This window comes from Pleurodeles waltl, chromosome 6 (assembly GCF_031143425.1).
Source record: "Pleurodeles waltl isolate 20211129_DDA chromosome 6, aPleWal1.hap1.20221129, whole genome shotgun sequence".
Taxonomy (NCBI): Eukaryota; Metazoa; Chordata; class Amphibia; order Caudata; family Salamandridae; genus Pleurodeles; species Pleurodeles waltl.
Window position 1 is genome coordinate 1,053,001,632 of NC_090445.1, and position 20,856 is coordinate 1,053,022,487.

The 20,856-nt window shown below is 43.4% G+C and overlaps 1 protein-coding gene across 3 annotated transcripts in view; it reads left to right on the top strand.

Moving 5' to 3' along the window:
• The window catches only part of RNF207 (ring finger protein 207), a 972,487-nt gene that overhangs the window by 556,525 nt on the left and 395,106 nt on the right, over nucleotides 1-20,856 (top strand). For all 3 annotated transcript variants that reach the window (XM_069240003.1, XM_069240002.1, XM_069240004.1), the window contains one exon: nucleotides 17,714-17,906. In XM_069240003.1, the coding sequence (XP_069096104.1) occupies nucleotides 17,714-17,906 (193 nt within the window). The remainder of the gene's footprint in view (nucleotides 1-17,713; nucleotides 17,907-20,856) is intronic.

Consider the following 20,856-nt stretch of genomic DNA (forward strand, 5'->3'; position numbering starts at 1 on the left):
GAAGACCCATTCAAAATGCAGATGCATGCAAGTGAGGCTCAATATCCTGTGTTTGGGGTTTGTCTGAGTGAATGCACAAGGGAGCTGTCACTGAACCCAGCCAGACGTGGATTGTAAGGCACAGAAGGATTTACATGCAGAGAAAAGCTCACTTTCTAAAAGTGGCATTTCTTAAATCCAACTTCACCAGTCAGCAGGATATTACCATTCTGGCCATACTAAATATGACCTCTCTACTCCTTCCAGTTCAGCACCTACCACTCAAACAGTATACAAGGGTAGCCCTAATGTTAGCCTATGAAAGGAGCAGGTCTCACATCAGTGTAATAACGAATTGAGGAGTTTTACACTACCAGGACATGTAAACTACACAGGTACATGTCCTGCCTTTTGCCTACACAGCGCCCTGCCCTATGGGTTACCTAGGGCCTCCATTAGGGGTGATTTACATGTAGAAAAAGGGGAGTTTTAGTCTTGGCATCGAATTGGTAGTGAAACTGCACACACAGGCCTTGCAATGACAGTCCTGAGACCTGGTTAAGGAGCTACTGAAGTGGGTGGCACAATCAGTGCTGCAGGTCCACTAGTAGCATTTAATCTATAGGCCCTGGGCACATATAGTGCACTTTACTAGGGATTTATAAGTAAATTAAATAATCCAATTGGGTATGATCCAATGTTATCATGTTTAAGGGAGAAAGCATATGCACTTTAGCACTGGTTAGCAGTGGTAAAGTACCCAGAGTCTTAAAACCAGCAAAAACAGTATCCATAAAGTGGAGGGAGGCAGGCAAAAAGTTAGGGGTGACCACCCTAAGGCTGTCAGGTCTAACACTGAGAAATTGTTGACCCGCTAGTTCTGTGGGGCCGTGGAGATAGGCATCCTGAATATGGGTAGAAAAGTCCCACAAGGAGAACAAGGGATGACCTGTTGAAGGGACACATTTTAAATGAACAGTAGGCATGAACCTGTTCAGGAGTTTTACAGTGATGATCATTCTGTACACCCCTAAAGGTTACCGCACCAGGCATACTTGGGAATATCATCCCTTCTGTCCTGTTGGGACTTGAACAATAGTCTCCTTCCCGAATAGACAACACACAGTCCAGAAAGGCCTCCTCTCTGAGCTGTGAACTGGAAGATGCGTAGGCAGAAAATGAGGGAGCAGTAGGCCCACGTCCATAACCTGCAGAACCAATATGTCCATGATCATAGAAACTCAATAGTCCAGAAAAAAAAAAAAGATCCCCAACCTACTCCCAGGCATAGTCAGGAACACTGAGAAGGATCGCCTTTAGTACCTGGAGGGTGGCGAGAGGCAGAAGAATTTTGAAGTAGAGGCTGGAATCTGGATCTAGTGAAAGAGAAAAGGGTCAAATGTATTTGCCCTGACCGTATTATTTTGTGACAAAGCCTCCTTGCCAGTACAGGAAAAGCTGCTTATGGTTTTGAGTCTTAAAGGCTTACTGCAACACTTCTTCAAGCTCTGCTCCAAGAAAGTTGTCCCCAGAAAGGGCCAATGAAGGAGGCAAGTCCATTGAGAAGAATCTACCTTTCAGCCCCTCAAGCGTAAATGACACCTGGCGGCCACTTACCCCACTGAAGCCACAGCAGAGGCACAGAGGCTGTAAAAAAAACCTTCCTGGAAGGAGTTTAGCCTGGACCTCATCCAAGCAAGAAGCTGAGAATAGACTTCCCTCATGAGAACAGTAGAAGAGAAGGACTGGAACCTTATCACCAACAAAAGGGAAGTGTACACTGAATAAACTCCCCATGTCATAGAACGACACAAACAAGTATATGTCTGTTTCAGATGCACCCAGCCTTCTCATCCACAGGATTTGCCGCACTCACAGCCCCACTAAATAGAACATGACGACCCATCACAGTACCCAGCTGGCAATCAATAGAGACACACAGATGAAGGGCCAAATCCACCGATGCTAAGGGATACAGTCAACCCAGAAACTTGGGAATGGAAACTCTAACGGGATTTCTCCACTCCCTCTGTAACAAAGTCTGCATTGCTGGGATAACTGGGAGTTTAGGAACCGCAGGGTCCTGAAAGTGTCTAAACCAATCTGCACAGGAGGACAGCTGGAATCATCAGGACCCTGGAAGGTGGATGAAAAAATTACCAAGAATGGACTTCATTTCCTCCAGACGCACAGATTGTCCTCTAGGAGCCAAAGAGGCACTTGTGAACTCCAGTTCCCCTCCACCATACTCTAGAGAGGCCAAAAACCAGAGGAAGCTGAACCAGGAGCAGAATGATGGGGGGATTCCCTCCTGCCCCAAAATCGATTTTCGTTTGAAATCAGGTAGAGCACAATCATCAAGGGCAGCAAAGAGGCAATCAATGCAGACTCACATTCTTATGGTCGTGTGAGGACAACAACAATGCTGGACTGATGGAGCATGGTGTGAAAGAAAAAAATGTCATACCTCAGGAGATGACTGTCCCAGATACAGGCCACTGCACTGTAAAACATCCTTCAACTCCGATGCCCAGCATAGGCAAGCAGCCACCTGCAACTCCAGAAATGCAGGGAGCCAATAGGCAGGGCGCCCTAGTTCCAGAAAACGCTGATGCCCAATTCTCAAACCTTCCACATCAGCCAGGAGAGAATTAGCAAAAACCCAAAAGACCTCCCAGGACTGAGTCAGTTCTGGGGAAAATAAGGCAAAGAAACGTAGGCCCATGCACCATGGTTAATTAAGCAACCCTGGAGGAGGCAATCCCAGCCTTCCATCTCCCCCAAAAAACACTGTTGGCTGCTGAAATACGGGAACACAACTACTCCCTCTGGGACAGTGCGGCCAGCACCACGCACTGACGTCCTCCACGCCCGTTAACCCCAAGGCTGCCGCACTGGGATAGCAACGCGGAAAAGAGTAACCACAAATGAAGAAACAAATAAAAATTAAGTAATATGAAAAATTAAAAGGAATAAAGGAGGGCTACCCCTGCAACCCCTCAAAGCATAGTGTGAAAATAGGCGCGCAAAAAAAAAACAGGAAGTGCTAGGGAATCTATCCATCTATCTATCTATCTATCTATCTATCTATCTATCTATCTATCTATCTATCTATCTATCTATCTATCTATCTATCTATCTATCTATCTATCTATCTATTCATCTAGCCTTCTACTTGTTAGATTTTAACATTGAAGCCTTTCATATGTGTTTTAAAAAGCTAATTAAACACTCACTTCTGGGTTTTGTATTTATCCCACAGGCTCCTTCGGGCCTTGTGATGGTTGGTCAGCACAGGCTTGTACCATTCCAGGGTCATAAAAAATAAATTGGATTGGTTACTGTTAATTGTATGCACAATGTATTTGGAAAAAGGTTCTATATACAGAGCAAGTTTTTATTCTTCTAGAGGTGAATCATTTTCTCTGTCTTGAAAGTGAATTTCTTTAGTTTGCTGCTGCTGCCACAGTCTGTTTGGTTCACTCATTATAAAGACATTATCGCCTTTTTCAGAGAAGACCTAATTTAGTGAGTAAAATGTAAAGTACGGTTAGTGCCGTCTACACTCATAAAAGTGATGCAAACAGCACTAAAGCAAGGGCACCAAGCATGAAAAAGAAAAACATTTTAAGCCTCCAATAGAATGGATGAAATAACACAGGCTAAAAGGCCTGGTTATGAAGTACAAGTTGATGCCAAGAAAGGGATCCTTGGGCATGGGGTGGCCGTCTTCTGTCTACAAATACTGGAGGCATTCTGTCTACTCACACCCACACTCTATCGATACCATGCCACTACTTCCACAATGCCTCAATAACTGCTGACTTTGCTGTTTGCAAAGTCTTAAGCAGAGGCATTTACAGGGGGTTTTCCGTCCTCAGGCAGATACCCATTATTCTGCAAAGTGTTGGGAGGAGTAAGACAGCCCAAAGGACAAGGGGTAAGAGTGGGAATAAAACAAATAAATTACGAATACAGAGAAAGAGATAGAAGAATTAAATGGATGAAGAAAAGGGGACAGGGTGAAAGAGAGACTGTCCATAAAAGTTTTGTATTCATGCACTATGCAAAAACAAGGCCATATCTCAAGCATATCTAAAACTAATGCAAGAAATAAAAATAATGGGAAACTGTAATACTGAAATGTACTTATACCTTCTGGGTTGCCAGAGAGATGGCCTGAATGTTTGTTGCCAAACCCTCAAAGGTCTGTGAAACCCGACATGTAGGTCTGCTGTCTAAAGCTGATTCCAATTATTCTGTGTCAGTTGAAGTTAACTCTACGACCTGTGCCCTGAGCCTGAAACTTTAGTGAAACCTGAGATATAGTTTTGCTGCCTGAAAGCTTACATCTGTGAGACCTACATAATTTGAGGGAGACACATACTCCTCGAGTCAACATAGTCCTTCAATTCATTGAACGTTTTGGGATAGAAGATGTGTAGAGATGTACGGGGTAGCAAGACCTCCCTAAACTGTGGGCTCCTAACAACACCATTTAACTGATAAAAGAACTCCCCCTTTACCAGTGTGTGCATGCCTGATGGGATTTCATTTGATAGAAGTAGTTGTGAGTTTCTGAATTGTGAACAACAGAAGTTACTGTCACACCGAAGCCAGTGGTAGATAATGTATTAACCTCTTGAAAGAAAAGGGGTTGATTCAAACTGCAGGGATTTCTAACTTGTGGCCCATAGGTTACATTACTGATTTTCTCAGTAGGTGGATTAGTTTAATAATCTATTTTAGCAAATGGGTTGACTGGGCTGCAAATGTATTATAAACAGCACAGCATTGAGGTCGTCACTTTATGTATAACAAGCCACAAGAGCCACAAATGCTTTCCTTGTCTCCCTCCGATGATCCTCTGCACCTCTTATGTAGTGTCATGTTTACTTCCTGTCTGTATGATCATCCATTGTTGTGACTCATACTTTGCTTTGGCACCTTGACTGGCTGTGCCACCATGACCGCGTTCCCTTCCTGTGCCTTCTATAGTTCTAAAGCTCACTTGCCTGGTGCATTCATGACCATGGTCCCCTTTTTGTTGTGCTGCAAGCCAAGTCTTACAACCTTCTGTCACTGCATTTCCTTTCTACCTCCACTCCCACTGCACTGACCCTCCCTTTCTCCTGCAAAAGAGACTGAGAAAGAGAGAGAGAAATTCTTTCTTTGTGTGCACCCTTGAGGTACAGTTTGAAGGACCTCCTTTGCAGTGCTATAGCCCTTCCTCTTGGATCAGGAGTCAAATGTAGTATTTTTGTCCATTGTAGTGTTAATCTCCTTTATTTTTGCACTGCATCCATGATTATCTCCTGGGCATCGCCAGTGACTCTCAACACCCTTTCCCTCTCCAGGCCCAGCTGGTCTCCCTGCCTGGACTGATCTCCTTTCAACAGAATATATAACACAAATGGTCCTGAGAGGGAGGTATAACCCTAAACTTCCACTGTAATGATTATACATAAACCCGCATGAAGTAGGTCACATTTTGAACATATTTATTAGCATAAGACATCTTCCTAAAACAAAACACTCACATTTTTTTTTTTTCAAGATAAAGTGAGCAATAGGTGCTCCAAATGGTGTAATGGCACAGTGAAAGTGATCAAGTGAAATAGTGCGCAAATGCTACACAGAATATAAACATGACTGATAACACCATGTAAAAAGATCCACCAACATCCTCAGAAATGTATTTTAGAATTCTTGATTGAATCTTTTGATAAAAAAAATACAGTCCATTGTGAAAATGTTGACGTTTGCACCCATAAAGTAATTTAGATCAGGGTCTTCATCAGGACAAAAGGCTTTGCAAGAAACACCTAGAAATAAAATAACCAGCTATCAATCACGTCGTCTAATACCAAAAAAGTATGTTGCCATAAGGTATTACTTTAAGTAACTTACCAACCGAGTTAAGTGGCCCACACCCTCCGAAGATCTGTAATCACTCTCTACCCACCCAAAGGATAGACAAACCTCTACTTCACATTGCATACGCTCATAAGGCTGTGGAAGAAAGTAGACAAATTCTAAGAAGATTTGCTCAGATTAGATGCTGTGTTAAAACACAATAAAAGCCCCAAAATGTCATCAGGTAACACCATGGGCTAAAACTTAGGTCTGATAAAGGCATATGATTTCAGAATAAATAATATATACGGGGTAAGTACCTGCGTCTACCACCACAATTACATAATTTTTAAAGTGGCAGTCACCGTCGATAAAAAGCAGACTAAAACTACGGGCATGTCCGCTTCGGAGATACTAAGCGGTTCAGCCCGCGTGCCGTGCACACCCTTTATCAATTACCACAATGTCTTGAAGCATGACTGTAATATATGTAAAAATGCGGGGGGGGAGGCAAGGGGGACAAACATCTCCGCCCACCACCACGATCTACAAACCCAGCGACCAAAATGGTAGTGCCAGTACCCATAAAGGTGGCCCCCTTGTAGAAAACTATGCATTGTAAATATATATATATATATATATATATATATATATATATATATATATATAATAATAATAATAATAAAGTTATGAGAATGAACATTTCAGAATTGCCAGGTGTCGTCTCCATGCAACAGAGACATGGTCATCAGACCACAGATATCCAGGACAAAACTTGCGAGACAAAAGTGCCACTCGTTTGGATTGATCCCACTTTGGTATTTCAAAAGTTTAGAACTACCGAATTTGTCCATTAAATGAGGAAGAAAACAAATAGGAACGTAATAAGATGTCAGTGGTTTTTAAAATATATATTACAGGTACTGATAGCGGAGGTAGGGTGTGAAGAGCATCCCTCTGTACTTCGCATGAGGGTCATTTTAGGGTTTATTAAGCCACTGAGATGGACCCTGGCATTATGATGTCTAGACTTCAAAACGTTTGAGAAGGTGGGTACTCATTCAGACGTTCTTGAGCTCTGTAGGTCTATTAACAATTTGATTTAGACCTCTATAGTGATCTGCAATACAAAAATAGATAAACAATTAAAATAATATTTACAGAGGAATCTCTGGAGCCCAAGTATTTACAGTTGAGCTCTGTAAAACTAGTGATTACCTAAAATGTAGAATAAGACTTGAAACTCATGTTTGTAGATTCCAATCCCAATAGACCCAACTGCCTGCAAAATGGATTTAGCCTTTCGCATGATAAGAGCATTGTACTTCCACCCACATGCCTTAAAGCAGCCTTGGTATGCAAAGGTGCAGTAATACAAATTGCATGTTAAAAGGAACATTTCTGAAAATGTTGCTTGATTTTAACTCAGCCTGCTAAACAGTTTATTTGTAAGGGCGCTCAATTTGCCCAAAGTCTTTTAAGTTACCATATTTCGAAGCACAGTATATGTGGGAAGTACATAAAAAAGATGTGAGACGTTATAGTTCCAGATAAAAGCATCAAATAGTGGCAAATAATGCAGACTATGATAGTTCTATTAAGTATGCGTTATTACAAGCATACGTCGATTGCTAATAGCAGCTGGGAAATTATGGCACTTCATTAATTATTTGAAGACAGTCTTCTAATATCAGTGTAGTGTGTTGCTTTTTATCCTAGCTGAAATGGAGCCGAATGCGCAGTAAAAACAAGTTTCCTCACAAAACCAGATTGCTAATATCTAAAAATTATCAGTCACGAATGCTAATCGAATCACTGAAAAACGAAGCATCAGCACCTTCAGTTAGCTGAAAGCGGCTTTGACCTAGAGACTGCATTGCATGGTTTTCTTTAAGAGGACTCCGTGTGAAAAGTTCACCTACGCCTGCACACAGATTTTTTCGCAGCGCTATGCCTGTAAAGAATACCTTTTCTTCTAAGTGGCACGAGACTTGCGTCAAAGACGTGCAGTGCAATGAGCCCCCGCCAGGGGGCGCAAACAACCTTCTACTCCGTACACTGCGGCATGAGTAGGAAAGTGGCCTGTGATGTTCAAGAAAATGAAAGCAATCTGAGCAAGGTTGTATTTATGCCTCACCACGCGTGTTATTTTAATTTGTTTAGAAAAAAGATTAGTTGCTTACATTCTTACATTAGACGTTTATATTTGTTAGTGTACATTTTATTAGCGCTGCCGTGGGTTGAGTAAAATACCAGGATGATTCCGATAATACAGCAAAATACAGAAAGCTCTACAGCAAGATAGTTCAAGGTTTAATTCTCAGTCTTCAAAGATTTGTTTGTAACCAGCAAGTGGCGTTCGAATTTTGGGCCACATGTAGCAGGGGTTAGTATTCTCAGAACTTGATTTGGTGAATTTGACGATTTTCGAACACAAAACCTCTTTTTCAAAGGTTCTAAGCCCACTTGATTATTAAGAAAAGGTTTTCCCAGAGCTTAATTTGTAAAACAATGAGTGCGGTGCCCAATGCTCTGCTCAGAAACCCTCAGCTAGTGTAGTTTAATCTCGATCGCAAAATACCACCTTCTGCCTCTCTAACCCACTACAAGACACTATCAGACACTCCCTACCTCTTTATCCTGCAAGTTTTCATTTAACAAATATTTTTATTGAATTTTGCATCGTTTGCCAAGTGAAGCAAAGATAAACACGCAAATTACAGGAACTGCTACCCAAGCCACCTCCCCATAACAGATGTGCACTGCTCTGCGAATCAGCAGGCACTGCAGGATGCACATACATTTCCATATTGTCAAGTATGGGTCTATAGTGCATTAACCAGTCTTCACCAAGGTACTGATCCAGTGGCAAAACCGAACTACAGATGGGCTGGGTCTAGTGAAGGGCCGATTGTACTAAGGTGTATTGGTCCACCATGGACCTCAGATCTTTGCATGCTTTCGGGGGCAGCCCCTAGCCTGGTATACAGATTCTTCTACTAGTGAGCAGTACAGTTGGGCTCCTATGACCACTTGAGGACTTGACAACAGATGCCGGGCTCTTTGCAGGAAGCTTTCTTTTGTACTCCCCCCTAACACGCCAACTCTCCTTGATATGCCACCAAACGCACAATGCCCTCATGAAATCACAGGTACATCAAACACTGTTGATACACGGCAGGGTCTGGAAGGTGGTGATGGTCTTGTATGGTGCACAACAGACCACTGAAGGGCTTCATTTAACTGCATTGAAGAGACGCTGGGAGGGCGACATGGGGCACGACTTAGCAGATGCCCTATGGATGGCGTGCCTCTCTGTAGTTCAAGAGGGTTCCCCGAATGCCCGGCTCAAACTCACTCAGTTTAAATATTTGCAGTGCACATATTTGCCCTCATCATGGCTCACACAAATGCACCCGGAGACTACTAATAGCTGCCCGAGTTGCGCAGATGTGGATGCTGACTTTTACCATATTTTTTGCCTTCTGTTTATAGGGTACTAGGATTGAGATCCATATCTCCGCAGGTGTGGCACATTGTTTGCTAAGCCTGCAAAACATACCAAAGCCACTAAAAACACACAGCGGTCCTAGATCTGGCCCTTGCACTAGCAATGCCACCTCAGTTTGAATCCAGCCATATGCAAATCAGTCTTGACCCTGCTCGTCATGGGAACAGTGCAGCCTGAATTGCCAGGCCCTTCCTGAACCAGAACATATGCAGCCTAGGAACTGTTTGCCCTAATACGTTCTTTTCAGCCAGGTATAGCTTGGTTCCAGTGGCACAGTGAGCACAGGGCCCATATCTGGGCATAACATGTGCACTGAGGGTGTCAAATGTAAAAACAAGGTGATGGATGGAATGCTTGAATTTATTTCAGCCACTGGCATTTGCTCAGGCCGCACCCCAAGCCATCATATTTTTGCCCACCATGCCAGCTCAGTTTGGACCCAACCATATGCAATTCAGTCTTGACCCTGCTCTTTATGCGTCCTCCCTGAACGGGAACACAAGCAACCTAGGACTGGTTTGGCCCTAGTAAGGGCTTTTCAGCTAGGTATAGCTTGGTTTCAGTGGCACAGTGAACCCAGGACCCACGTCTGGGCATACCTGTTGATGAGAGATGTTATGAGTTATTTTAACAAAGATCATGCTGCAACATTTACTGGATAGTGTAATATTGCTTTATCACAGTTGATGGCTTCTAAGTGTACTTTCAGGAGTCCAACAAACCATTTGCCTCACAATCAAACTGTAGCTAGTGCATTGACCTCGTTGAGGCTCAGCTATGCCACAGAACAGTGCCTGCACATTCTTGAACAAACTTTTAAAAAATTGTCTTTTAGGTGGTGGCCTTTGCCAACTCAATTCTGTCTCTCTTGCACATAAACAAGTTCACCAACTTCTGGTTAAGGAGAAAATGACATTCAAGGACGTTCGGCTTCTTCTTTATTTTTTGTTGTTGGCGTTCCTCAAGGCTTTCTTACTGTCTCATCCCCGCAGCCATGCCCTATCTCACCGCTAAAAAACATTCACTGAATAGCTGTTTCTAACTGCAGGCACTCCTGCATTGATGGTTGTTTTTTTTCCTCCCCTTCATTTTATGTAACTCTGCGACTATCTGCATTTGAGTAATTGACAATTACTTAGCTTTTTTAAAGGTTGTCAAAATGTTTCTTTTCTGCTAGTCTTCAGAATTTGCTTTGTTTTTGTCTGCTGCCTTTGTGCTGAAATATAGTTTGCTCAAACTATACTATACAAATGTAAGTTAATTTATCTTGATCATTCCATTCATTTATAACTGTTTTGTTCAGTAAGTTTCATAAGTATTGTAACATTGTTGATGAATACCACACGTTTGTGAGTGATTTCAGACCAGTTTTTACATTTGCTTGGACAAATCTTTAGCACTCTGATAGCGCATAATTTCACATCCCTTCATACTACCAGGCATGCGTTTATCCAGATATGCACATACAGTAATCCTGGTACCTCCTCACACCCTTTCTTTTGGGCACCCAAATAGCAATCAGTCTGTCCATGCCAGGAGACCACACAGTATATAAACCTTATAGAAAAAACACAAACATTTAAAGTAAGCCAGGACTGTTGGGTGTCTTTGACTATCATTTTTAGATCAAGCGTGCGAGCACTTTCGGACCTGTTGTAAGTCTTGTGGGCTTTTAACCCCACCTATGTTACGCCCATCACTTTCACTCATCGTGGGCTTGCCTTTCAAAAATCCTTTGATGTTTTGCAGACTGACCCTGTTACATGGATTATTGCATGATTGCTGATATACTTCAGCATGGGAAAAACTAATTTTTCCTTTTGTCTCTCCCCTTCGCGCTCATGGAGGCCATGGGGCTCACAGTGCAAACAGCACAGAGAGTGCGATGGTCACATTGTTCCCACTGTTACATAATTAAAGTATTTTCTTTCGCTCTCCACTAATTACGTCCTCTTTCCAGAAGGAACATTGATCGGCAGAGTTATTTTGACATTTTGACATTTTATGCACTCTGATCTGCTTAGTACACATACTTTGCAGCAGGCACATTAACCCTGTCCACTACCTTATGATGACTCCAAGCTTCCACTGGACAGAAGTACTTTCTTTCTCCAGAAAGAAAATAACTCACCAGAGTTATTCCGACATTTTTACATTACATGTACTTTGCGATCTACCCAGGGCACGTTCTTTGCAGCTGGCACGTTAACCCCCTGCCCTACCGTATAATGAGTCCAAGCTTCCACTAGTCAAAATTATGTTATCTCTCCCGAAAAAACGTAAATCACCAGAGTTATTTTGACATTTTTACATTATATGCACTTTGTGATTTACCTAGCACATGTTCTTTGCAGCAGGCACATTAACCCTCTGTGCTACCTTATAATGAGTCCAAGCTTCCACTAGATAAAAGTATGTTCTCTCTCCTAAAAGAACATTAACCCTCTGCACTACCTTATAAGAAGTCCAAGCTTCCACTAGATAAAACTATGTTAAAACTATGTTCTCTCTCCAGAAACAACATTAATCACAAGAGTTATTTTGACATTTTTACATTATGTGCACTCTGTGACCTGCCTAGTACACGTTCTTTGCAGCAGGCATATTAACCCTCTGCACTACCTTATCATGATTCCAAGCTTCCACTAGACAAAAGTACATTATCTCTTGAGAAAGAACATAAATCACCAGAGTTATTTTGACATGTTTACTTTAAATGCACTCTGTGATCTGCCTAGTACACGTTTGTTGCAGCAGGCACATTAACCCTCTGCGCTATCTGATAATGAGTCCAAGCTTCCACTAGACAAAAGTATATTCTCTCTCCAGAAAGACCATAAATCGCTAGAGTTCCAACTGTAATACTGTAAAGTTGGAAGCCAGCACTTGGAGTAGTATTCGTAGAGTGGTCCAGCTCCTTAGCTCAAAACGTGATTCGCTCATTTAGTTTCTGTTTCTGCTTTTCATTCTGGGAATTGCAGTTTTATTTTTATAATGTGTTGCAAGTGGAAACCAGCCCTTGGAGTAGTATTCATAGAGTTGTCCAGCTCTCTAGCTGAAAATGTGATTCACTCATTTAGTTTATGTTTCAGCTTTGCATTCCTGGGACTTATAGTTTTATTTTTAGAACGTGATACAAGCTGGAAACAGGCCCTTGGATTAGTATTTGAAGACTTGTCCAGCCCCCTAAGCTCAAAATACGTTTCGCTCATTTAGTTTATGTTTCTGCTTTGCATTCTGGGAATTGTAGTTTTATTTTTAAAATGTGATACAAGCTGCAAAACACAAAGCAGAAACATGACTATATAAACTACACACATTTGAGTCTGAGAAACTTGAGCTGTGTGTGCATTTATTTATAAAACTAACCTTGAGGAGAGCTTACAGTTGATTATGCTGTACAGTGGTCAATACTGTATAATTACTATTTCAGTTCAAGACTGACTGAGGATCATTAATATCATGTGAGATGGCTCTCTTGAAGCGTGTGAAAAATCATGGGTGTTTTGTTTGACTCCCCAGACTGCAGTAAAGGGACAGGGTTCCAGTAAGCAGACATTTTTGGAGAACAATTATTTATTCATTGCCCTTTTAGAAATGTCGCCTGTACCAACTGCCAACTAAATATGTTTTGCACCTGGGAGTAGTTTGTGTTTTTAGGGCCTTGTTTAAAAATGCATTCGAGTAGGGCTATTATCCCTTTAGTTATATGCAGGGCCAGTGGAATTATGCAGCAGAAAGGACCAAAATGTATGTCAGGGTTGACTAATTAAAGAGGAAAAAAAGTCCAGTTATGCATTTACAATACCAGTAGCTCCAACTCACATAAATTACGACCTATTGTATTACAAATGCTTGTTACCTTGTGTGCTTCTGCAATCCCCTTTTCCTTACACAATCTCTTGAACAATTCAGTTGGGGAGAAGGCATGCTCTGGTGCTTGGTTGTTGTTGTGCTGTGCATGGACTTTGTGATGTCAGAACTCTAAGCTTGTATTTAGTTGTCTTAGCATCACAGGTTACTTTTAGCAATAAAAAACATAAAGTGTGTTTACGCTGTTATTATATTTCTTCACGTTAGAATGCCATAAGACTAGGGGTGTGTGAAACTGATATGTCAAATACTTTTGAACGTGTAATTGTTTTCAATCTTGGCATGCGTTGCATAGTGTGAAGCTGTTAAAGTCAAAAAATAAAACTGCAGGGGAAGCAGGACCATACGTGACAGCTGTAATGTTCACAAAGCCGCGCCGGTGCCATTGTAGCGTGACATCCTCTGAATGAAGGCTTCGAGAGCTCCGAGTGCTTAAAATCAAGTCCTTGCTGCCTGAAGTCCTAGGGCGGGACGTGGGTTGTAGATAGCTGTTGAGCTATTGTGAGACCCTACTTCCATTTAGGCCTATCCCTGAGTGACAGCTGGAAAACCTCCTGATCATCATATTTCCTGTAGTGCATCTTCAACGGGGCATTGAGAAAATACATTCTATTAGACTAATTTCAGTTAAATAAATACGTTTAGCTCGGTTGAGTTCTCCTTTGCAGATGTTCTCATTTACAAATACAGTTTGGTTACATTAGGGGTGAAGCAAATACATGGTTATCATGGTCTTTTCAAATGAAGTAGCCACCGTGCGTCACAATCTACTAAGAAATATGTCCCTGGAAATTAACTATCATTTTAATTGGATGGAATTTAAATCTTAAATTTAAATTTAAATTTAAATCGTTACAATTCAGAGAGGAAATATAGCTATGCAATGAATCTCTCCTTAGTCCTACATGTTAAATACATTCAGAATTTATGACTCAGGATAACCGACTGCTTTAAGCAGGTAGGTCGCTTCCCTCGCTCCTCGCTGCTGCCAGCCGCCTGCTTTTCCTGCTGGTACTTTCCCTCATTGGTTTCTCCAAAGCCGGTATTTTCCTTGATTTCTCCGTAGTCGCTTCGTCCCCGCGGCCCCGCCCCCCTCCCTCCATGTATTCCTGCCTTCCCGCCCTTGCTCCTCTACTGGCCCGACCCCCTGCCCTGCCATTGGTTACCGCCACCCTCCTCCCAGCTGCCACACCCTCCCTCCTCCCCTCTTCCGCTGGCCGGAGCGCGGACGCGCCAAAGGCAAGCCCGTCTGCGCCCGTCCACGCCAAGACCGCACCTAGCGCCAGACTCCCTGGCCAACACGCCCCCGCACTACCTCTCAACAGTACACTGCTGACGAACTCCACGCCCTAAACCCAGGTTGTTCCTCCACCTGCTGCCAGGTCACGCCAACGCGCACCAGAGGACCTTTCTCTTGAGTGCCTGCAACTTCACCTGCAAGCCAACCCCTGAACACCACACCAAAACAGACTGCCACCTTAAATGCATCCTGCTGAACACCCGCTCCATCTACAAACACGCAATTGAACTATGGGACCTACTGACCACACACTCGCCAGACATCGCATTCCTCACCGAAACATGGATGAACCCTGCCTCGGAACCAGACATAGCAAAAGCTATACCGGATAACTACAAAATCACCAGAAGAGAGGAATCGCCTTAGTCCATAAGAACACCATAAGAATCTCCACCAACTGCGACGACGTCATCAAGTCCACCGAGCACCTCCACTTCACAACCTACGTAAACGCCAACAGCACACTCAGAGAAACACTGGTCTACAGACCCCCCGGCCCGAGACCACAGTTCTGTGACGATATCACCGGCACCATCAGCTCCCAAGCCCTCGCCTCAGCAGACTACATCCTCCTAGGCGACCTGAACTTCCACCTGGAAAATAACAATGATACTAACACCACCAACCTCATCGACAACCTCGCCAACCTCGGCCTCAAGCAACTCGTCTCCTCACCGACCCACTCCGCAGGCCACACTCTCGATCCTATCTTCACAACCAGCAAACACGTGGCCCTCAGCCACACCACCGAACTCTACTGGACAGACCACCAATGCATCCACTTTTCCTACCAAAAACAAGTCACTCACCACCACCGCACACAGCCGCCCGACGCAACTGGAGCAGAATATCCTCGGACCAACTGATCTCGACCCTCGCCCAGACCCCACCTCCCCAGGACCTCAGACCCCAACACAGCCGCCAGCAACCTGCACCACTGGTTAGAAGACTGCGCCAACACCCTTGCACTGCTCAAAAAACACCCTAACACCTCGCACAGAATCAAGGCCAGCTGGTTCACCCCAGATTTACAGGAAAAAAACTGGCGCCGTGACCCCACTGCCTCCAATCGCTGCACCTTTAAGGAGGCCCTACGCAGACATCACCAATTGATATGCACCGCCAAAAGGACCCACTTCAAAAACCGCATCGACACCAATGCCCACAACACCAAAGAACTCTTCAGCATCATCCAAGATCTAACCACCCCGAAGGCATGCTCCAACGAACCCCCGCCATCACAGGAGCTCTGCAACTCACTCGCATCCCACTTCCGTCAAAAGATAGAAGAAATTCACTACAGCTTCAACTCCAAATCCTACCAGCTAACTACCCCGAACCCCACGCTCCAAGAAACACCCACCTCCTCCACACCTGGACCCCGGTCAACACAGAAGACACCGCGAATACCATGGCCACCATCCACTCTGGATCTCCATCGGACTCCTGTCCACACCACATCTTCAACAAAGCCAACACCATCATCGCCCCCCATCTCTGCCACACCATCAACAGCTCCTTCAAATCAGCCACCTTCCCAGAGAGTTGGAAGCACGCAGAAATCAACGCCCTGCTAAAGAAACATAAGGCAGACCCTGACAATCCCAAGAACTACCAACCGATCTCCCTCCTCCCCTACCCAGCCAAGGTCATTGAAAAAATTGTGAATAATCAACTATCCCTGTTCCTGGAAGACAACAAGGCACTTGACGCCTCCCAATCTGGATTCCGCAAAAACCACAGCACTGAGACCGCACTCATTGCTGCAACAGACAACATCAGGACCATGCTAGACAAAGGAGAAACAGCAGCACTCATTCTCCTGGACCTCTCCGCAGTTTTCGACACAGTATGCCATCACACTCTCCGCACACGCCTCCACAACGCTGGAATCCGCGACAAAGCCCTGGACTGGATCTCGTCATTTCTCAAGGACAGGACCCAAAGAGTTCACCTCCCGCCGTTCCTATCAGAAGCCTCCAATATCACCTGTGGCGTCCCTCAAGGATCTTCACTCAGCCCCACACTTTTCAACGTATACATGGCCCCCCTCGGCAACATCGCACGAACACACCACATCAACATAGTCTCCTACGCCGACGACACTCAGCTCATCATCTCCCTCACGAATGATCCCACCACTGCAAAGGACAAGCTCCACAACGGACTCCACGCCATAGCCAGCTGGATGGAAGCTAGCCACCTAAGGCTAAACACAGACAAGACAGAATTACTCATCTTCTCCACCAACCCCTCAGCCTGGGACGCCTCCTGGTGGCCCACCTCCCTAGGATCTGCACCCTCACCCACCACCCACGCATGCAACCTGGGCGTCATCTTGGATTCCACACTCAGCCTGACTCAGCAGATCAATGCCATCTCCTCTTCCTGCTACTACACCCTCCGCCTGCTCCGCAGAATCTTCAAGTGGATTCCCATCGAAACCAGGAAGACCGTCACCCAAGCCTTGGTCAGTAGCCGATTGGATTACGGAAACGCCCTATATGCAGGAATAATAAACTCCAGACAAAACTGCAAAGAATCCAGAACGCATCCGCACACCTCATTCTGAACATTCCACACTGCGACCACATCTCCCCTCATCTCAGAGACCTACATTGGCTACCAGTATCGAAGAGGATCACTTTCAAAATCCTCATCCACGCACACAAGGCCCTCCACAACACAGGTCCCACCTACCTCAACGACAGACTCACCTTTCACACCCCGACCCGCAACCTTCGCTCCACCAACCACGCCCTCGGCTACGTTCCTCACATCCGCCGCACGACCACAGGAGGAAGATCATTCTCCTACCTCGCCGCAAGGACCTGGAACTCCCTTCCACTCCACCTCCGCCTGACCGATGACCTTCTGTCTTTCAGGAAACACCTTCAGACCTGGCTTTTTGACCAGTAGCTCCCCCCCCCAGCGCCTTGAGACCTTCCGGGTGAGTAGCGCGCTTTACAAATCCCCGATTGATTGATTGATTGATTAGGAAAGATAAAATTATTATATAAAAATGACAAATGTATATCATATTTGAAAGAATATTAAGTAGAGTATATTCTATTTTTTCACTATGATTACTATTGATATAAAATGTTTGGTTTTGACATGGTGCTAAATAACATTTTATAAAGACAAATTGATTCAAACTTGCTAATAGTTACTGTTTTTTTGTTTCTTCTAAGGCTTTCTTGTGGTCAATCCTCCAAGACCCTAATAGTGCCTGGCTCCCATCCTTCCTGTGACAAAATGTCGATAGCAGGCTCCATTGTGCGAAAACCTACCATGCATCGTTATATAAGCACCAAGGTCCTGTTGGCTGAAGGAGGGGAAACTCCATTCACCGAGCACTGCCGCAATTATGAAGACATGTACAAAGTAAGAAGCTCTGCAATAAAAGTCCAATACACCACGTTTACTTTTCCTTGGATTATATAGCCTTATAGCTAGGACCACTGAAATTATGTGATCAGCACTATGATTTTCGCACAATTGTAGATTTGCCGCATTTGCCACATAATCCATCATCTGCCGTATAAATGGCAGATTTTAACATTAAAAATGTTTATAGCTCCAACAGTTCAAAAGTTATTAAAAATGCAGCATTGTGTTGCATCACGCTGGAAGGCTCTCTACAAAACTGAACTGGTCAACTTTTTATTGCTTATTGCTAAATGTGGGTGTTATTTGGTGCTAATGAGGTGCAATCAATGCCCAGACATTGTTACATAGTTTAAAAAGGCCAAAATAATGAAGCAATATTAGTACGAAATGTGGCGCATCATGTTGCAGGGTTTAGTAAATTACGCAGCAAGAAAGGGCAAATTATGCGGCATAATGCAGCACATTTTGTAATAGTATTACTTTATTATTTTGTCATTTTTAAACTTGGTAACACTGTCTGGTCATTGGTAGCACCTCAATAGTACCATTTTAGTACCGCAATATAGCAATGAGGAGCAAAAAGGCAACGAGCTCAAATTTGCATGGGCCTTTCACTGCGTGGCAACGTCTTGCTGCCTTTTTTAGTAACATTTCAACCGTTTGAGCTAGAAACAATTTTTGTTCTTAAATTCTAACAATTATGCGGGAGATAATGGATGATGTGGCAAATTCAGAAAATCTGTAATTATGGGAACATCGCTAAGGCCGCACAATTGCATAATTTCGGTGGCCCTGCCTATTACCCAACCCCTGCACGAGAATTACTCCAACAGAACTACTCTGTTGTAGGGTAGAATTACACAGATGTAAATGGATTTAACTATAAATGTCTAATTAAACAACGTGTATGAAGTCAACTGCTTTCATGTGTAAAAAGATGAATGTGTAAGGTCAAAATTTAACATTGTCAAAACTGTGAAAAAGAGATATCTATAGGAATCAAGGGCCAAAAAAGGAAGTAGTCCACACACTGCACCAGCAAAAACAGTAGTAGAGTCTTCAGCACGAATTTACACCTTCACACTCACCTTCATAAACACATCAACATCGAAACACACACACACACAGAGCCAAATATTAGCAACCGACTACATCAACACAGACAATTCTAGGACCATTTTAACTACACACAATTGTTTTGTAAGCAAAGGTGCCTCTATACGCTGATGCGGATAGAAGAAGAGTGTGTGAGTGTGAAAATGAGCCAGTATTTGGATAAATAAGTAAGTGTTTGAAAGGATGAATGAGTGAGTGAGGGTGTGCATGGAAGGATCAATGTTTGAATAAATTAGCACATAAAAAGGAGAATGGATGGATGAATGAATGGTTTAGTGCATTAATTGACTGCTTGAGCCAGCCAACAGAAAACTACTTCTGAGGACATGGCTACATTCAAGGTACTGACCCCAAATCAAAGAATTGAAAGTTCTTTGATACCACTGAAGAGCTCCAGGAACAATGTGCCACAAACATAATGTCTCTAAAAAGAGAATATGACGCAATGGAATGTAACATTTGCAGATGGTGATTGTTACAGACAACAGTTTGAGGTTGTGACATAAACACATGCAGATTGTGGCTGTGGTGGAGTAAAGAAAACATGGTGGGGATTTACCTCTTGATGAGATGCCACCATTCCCCTGTAGGTGTGAAGTTCCTGGCAGGCATTTGGTTGACTTTGTCACAGAAGTGGGTTCAGAAAATCCTTTGTCTTTCCTATAGTAACTGCCATATATATATATATATCTATATATATATATATATACATATATATATATATTTTACATTATTGTTTTCAAATCTGAAGTAAAACCTCTCCATTGCAACCATTTTCTGCTCTCCAACATTCCTTAATGTCCTTCTTGCTTTCTTCCAGACCACCCTTATCTTCTCTCCTTTTCTACTATAGCCAGTCAAATGATTTGGACTATCTTTTCCAGACCAGCGCCCCGTTGTGTGTTTACTTAGGAATGTATGCCATATTCTATATGACATGGTCATGTTCCACGTTCCAAGGAATGACATAGCAGCGCTCGGTGTGAGTGCAGTTAAGACACTGGCTGTGGCAGTGGAATGTGGTTGACCTGTTTTCTGTATCTCCGCAACTTTGAATTAAAGGAAAATATATTTATTACTGCTGTCTCTTACTTCCTTAAGTGCAGAAAGGAACAGACACGACAATTTAGCAATGAGCTAGTGCAGTGGTTCCCAAACTGTGCGCCGCGGCTCCTTGGTGCGCCGTCAAAATTAGCCAGGGGTGCCGCACACAGTCTGGAAACCACTCGGAGGTGCTTTTAATCGGTAGCTTTTCACCGTGGTTTTGGAAACAAAACCCCCTGCATTATTTATTGTGACCAGCGGAAGGCGCCAGAGTACCATTAATAATATCCCTGTGACAAAAGAAAATAAATAATTTAAAATAAATGGTTTTCAGGAACCTGAACGAGAGAATTAAGAAGTCAAACTGTAAATAGTGTAGGTACAGGTACAGGCTGGGATTACGTTCCCCCACCCGCCCAAAAAAAGTAACATAATGGGGAGCCGTGGCCAACACGGCCAATAGGTCAAAGGAGCCGGGGATCGAAAAAGTTTGGGAACCACTGAGCTAGTGGATTGAACAAACAATTTATATGACTGGAAGTTTGGGTGAAATGTGAACTGAAGGAAACCAAGGAGTGTTCAAATAAAAATCTATATTGGATCTCCAATTCTTCAAACTATTGTTTAGAAATGTATCCAACACGTTTTGGAAAAGAAATAGTGAGTATTTCAAAAATTAGTTGAAGGACAGTTACGGCACAAGGATTTGACTCACCATTCTACTTCTGGAACTGCGTGAGAGATACTGTCTGCATGCTGAGAGCAAGACTCCACATGCATCGAA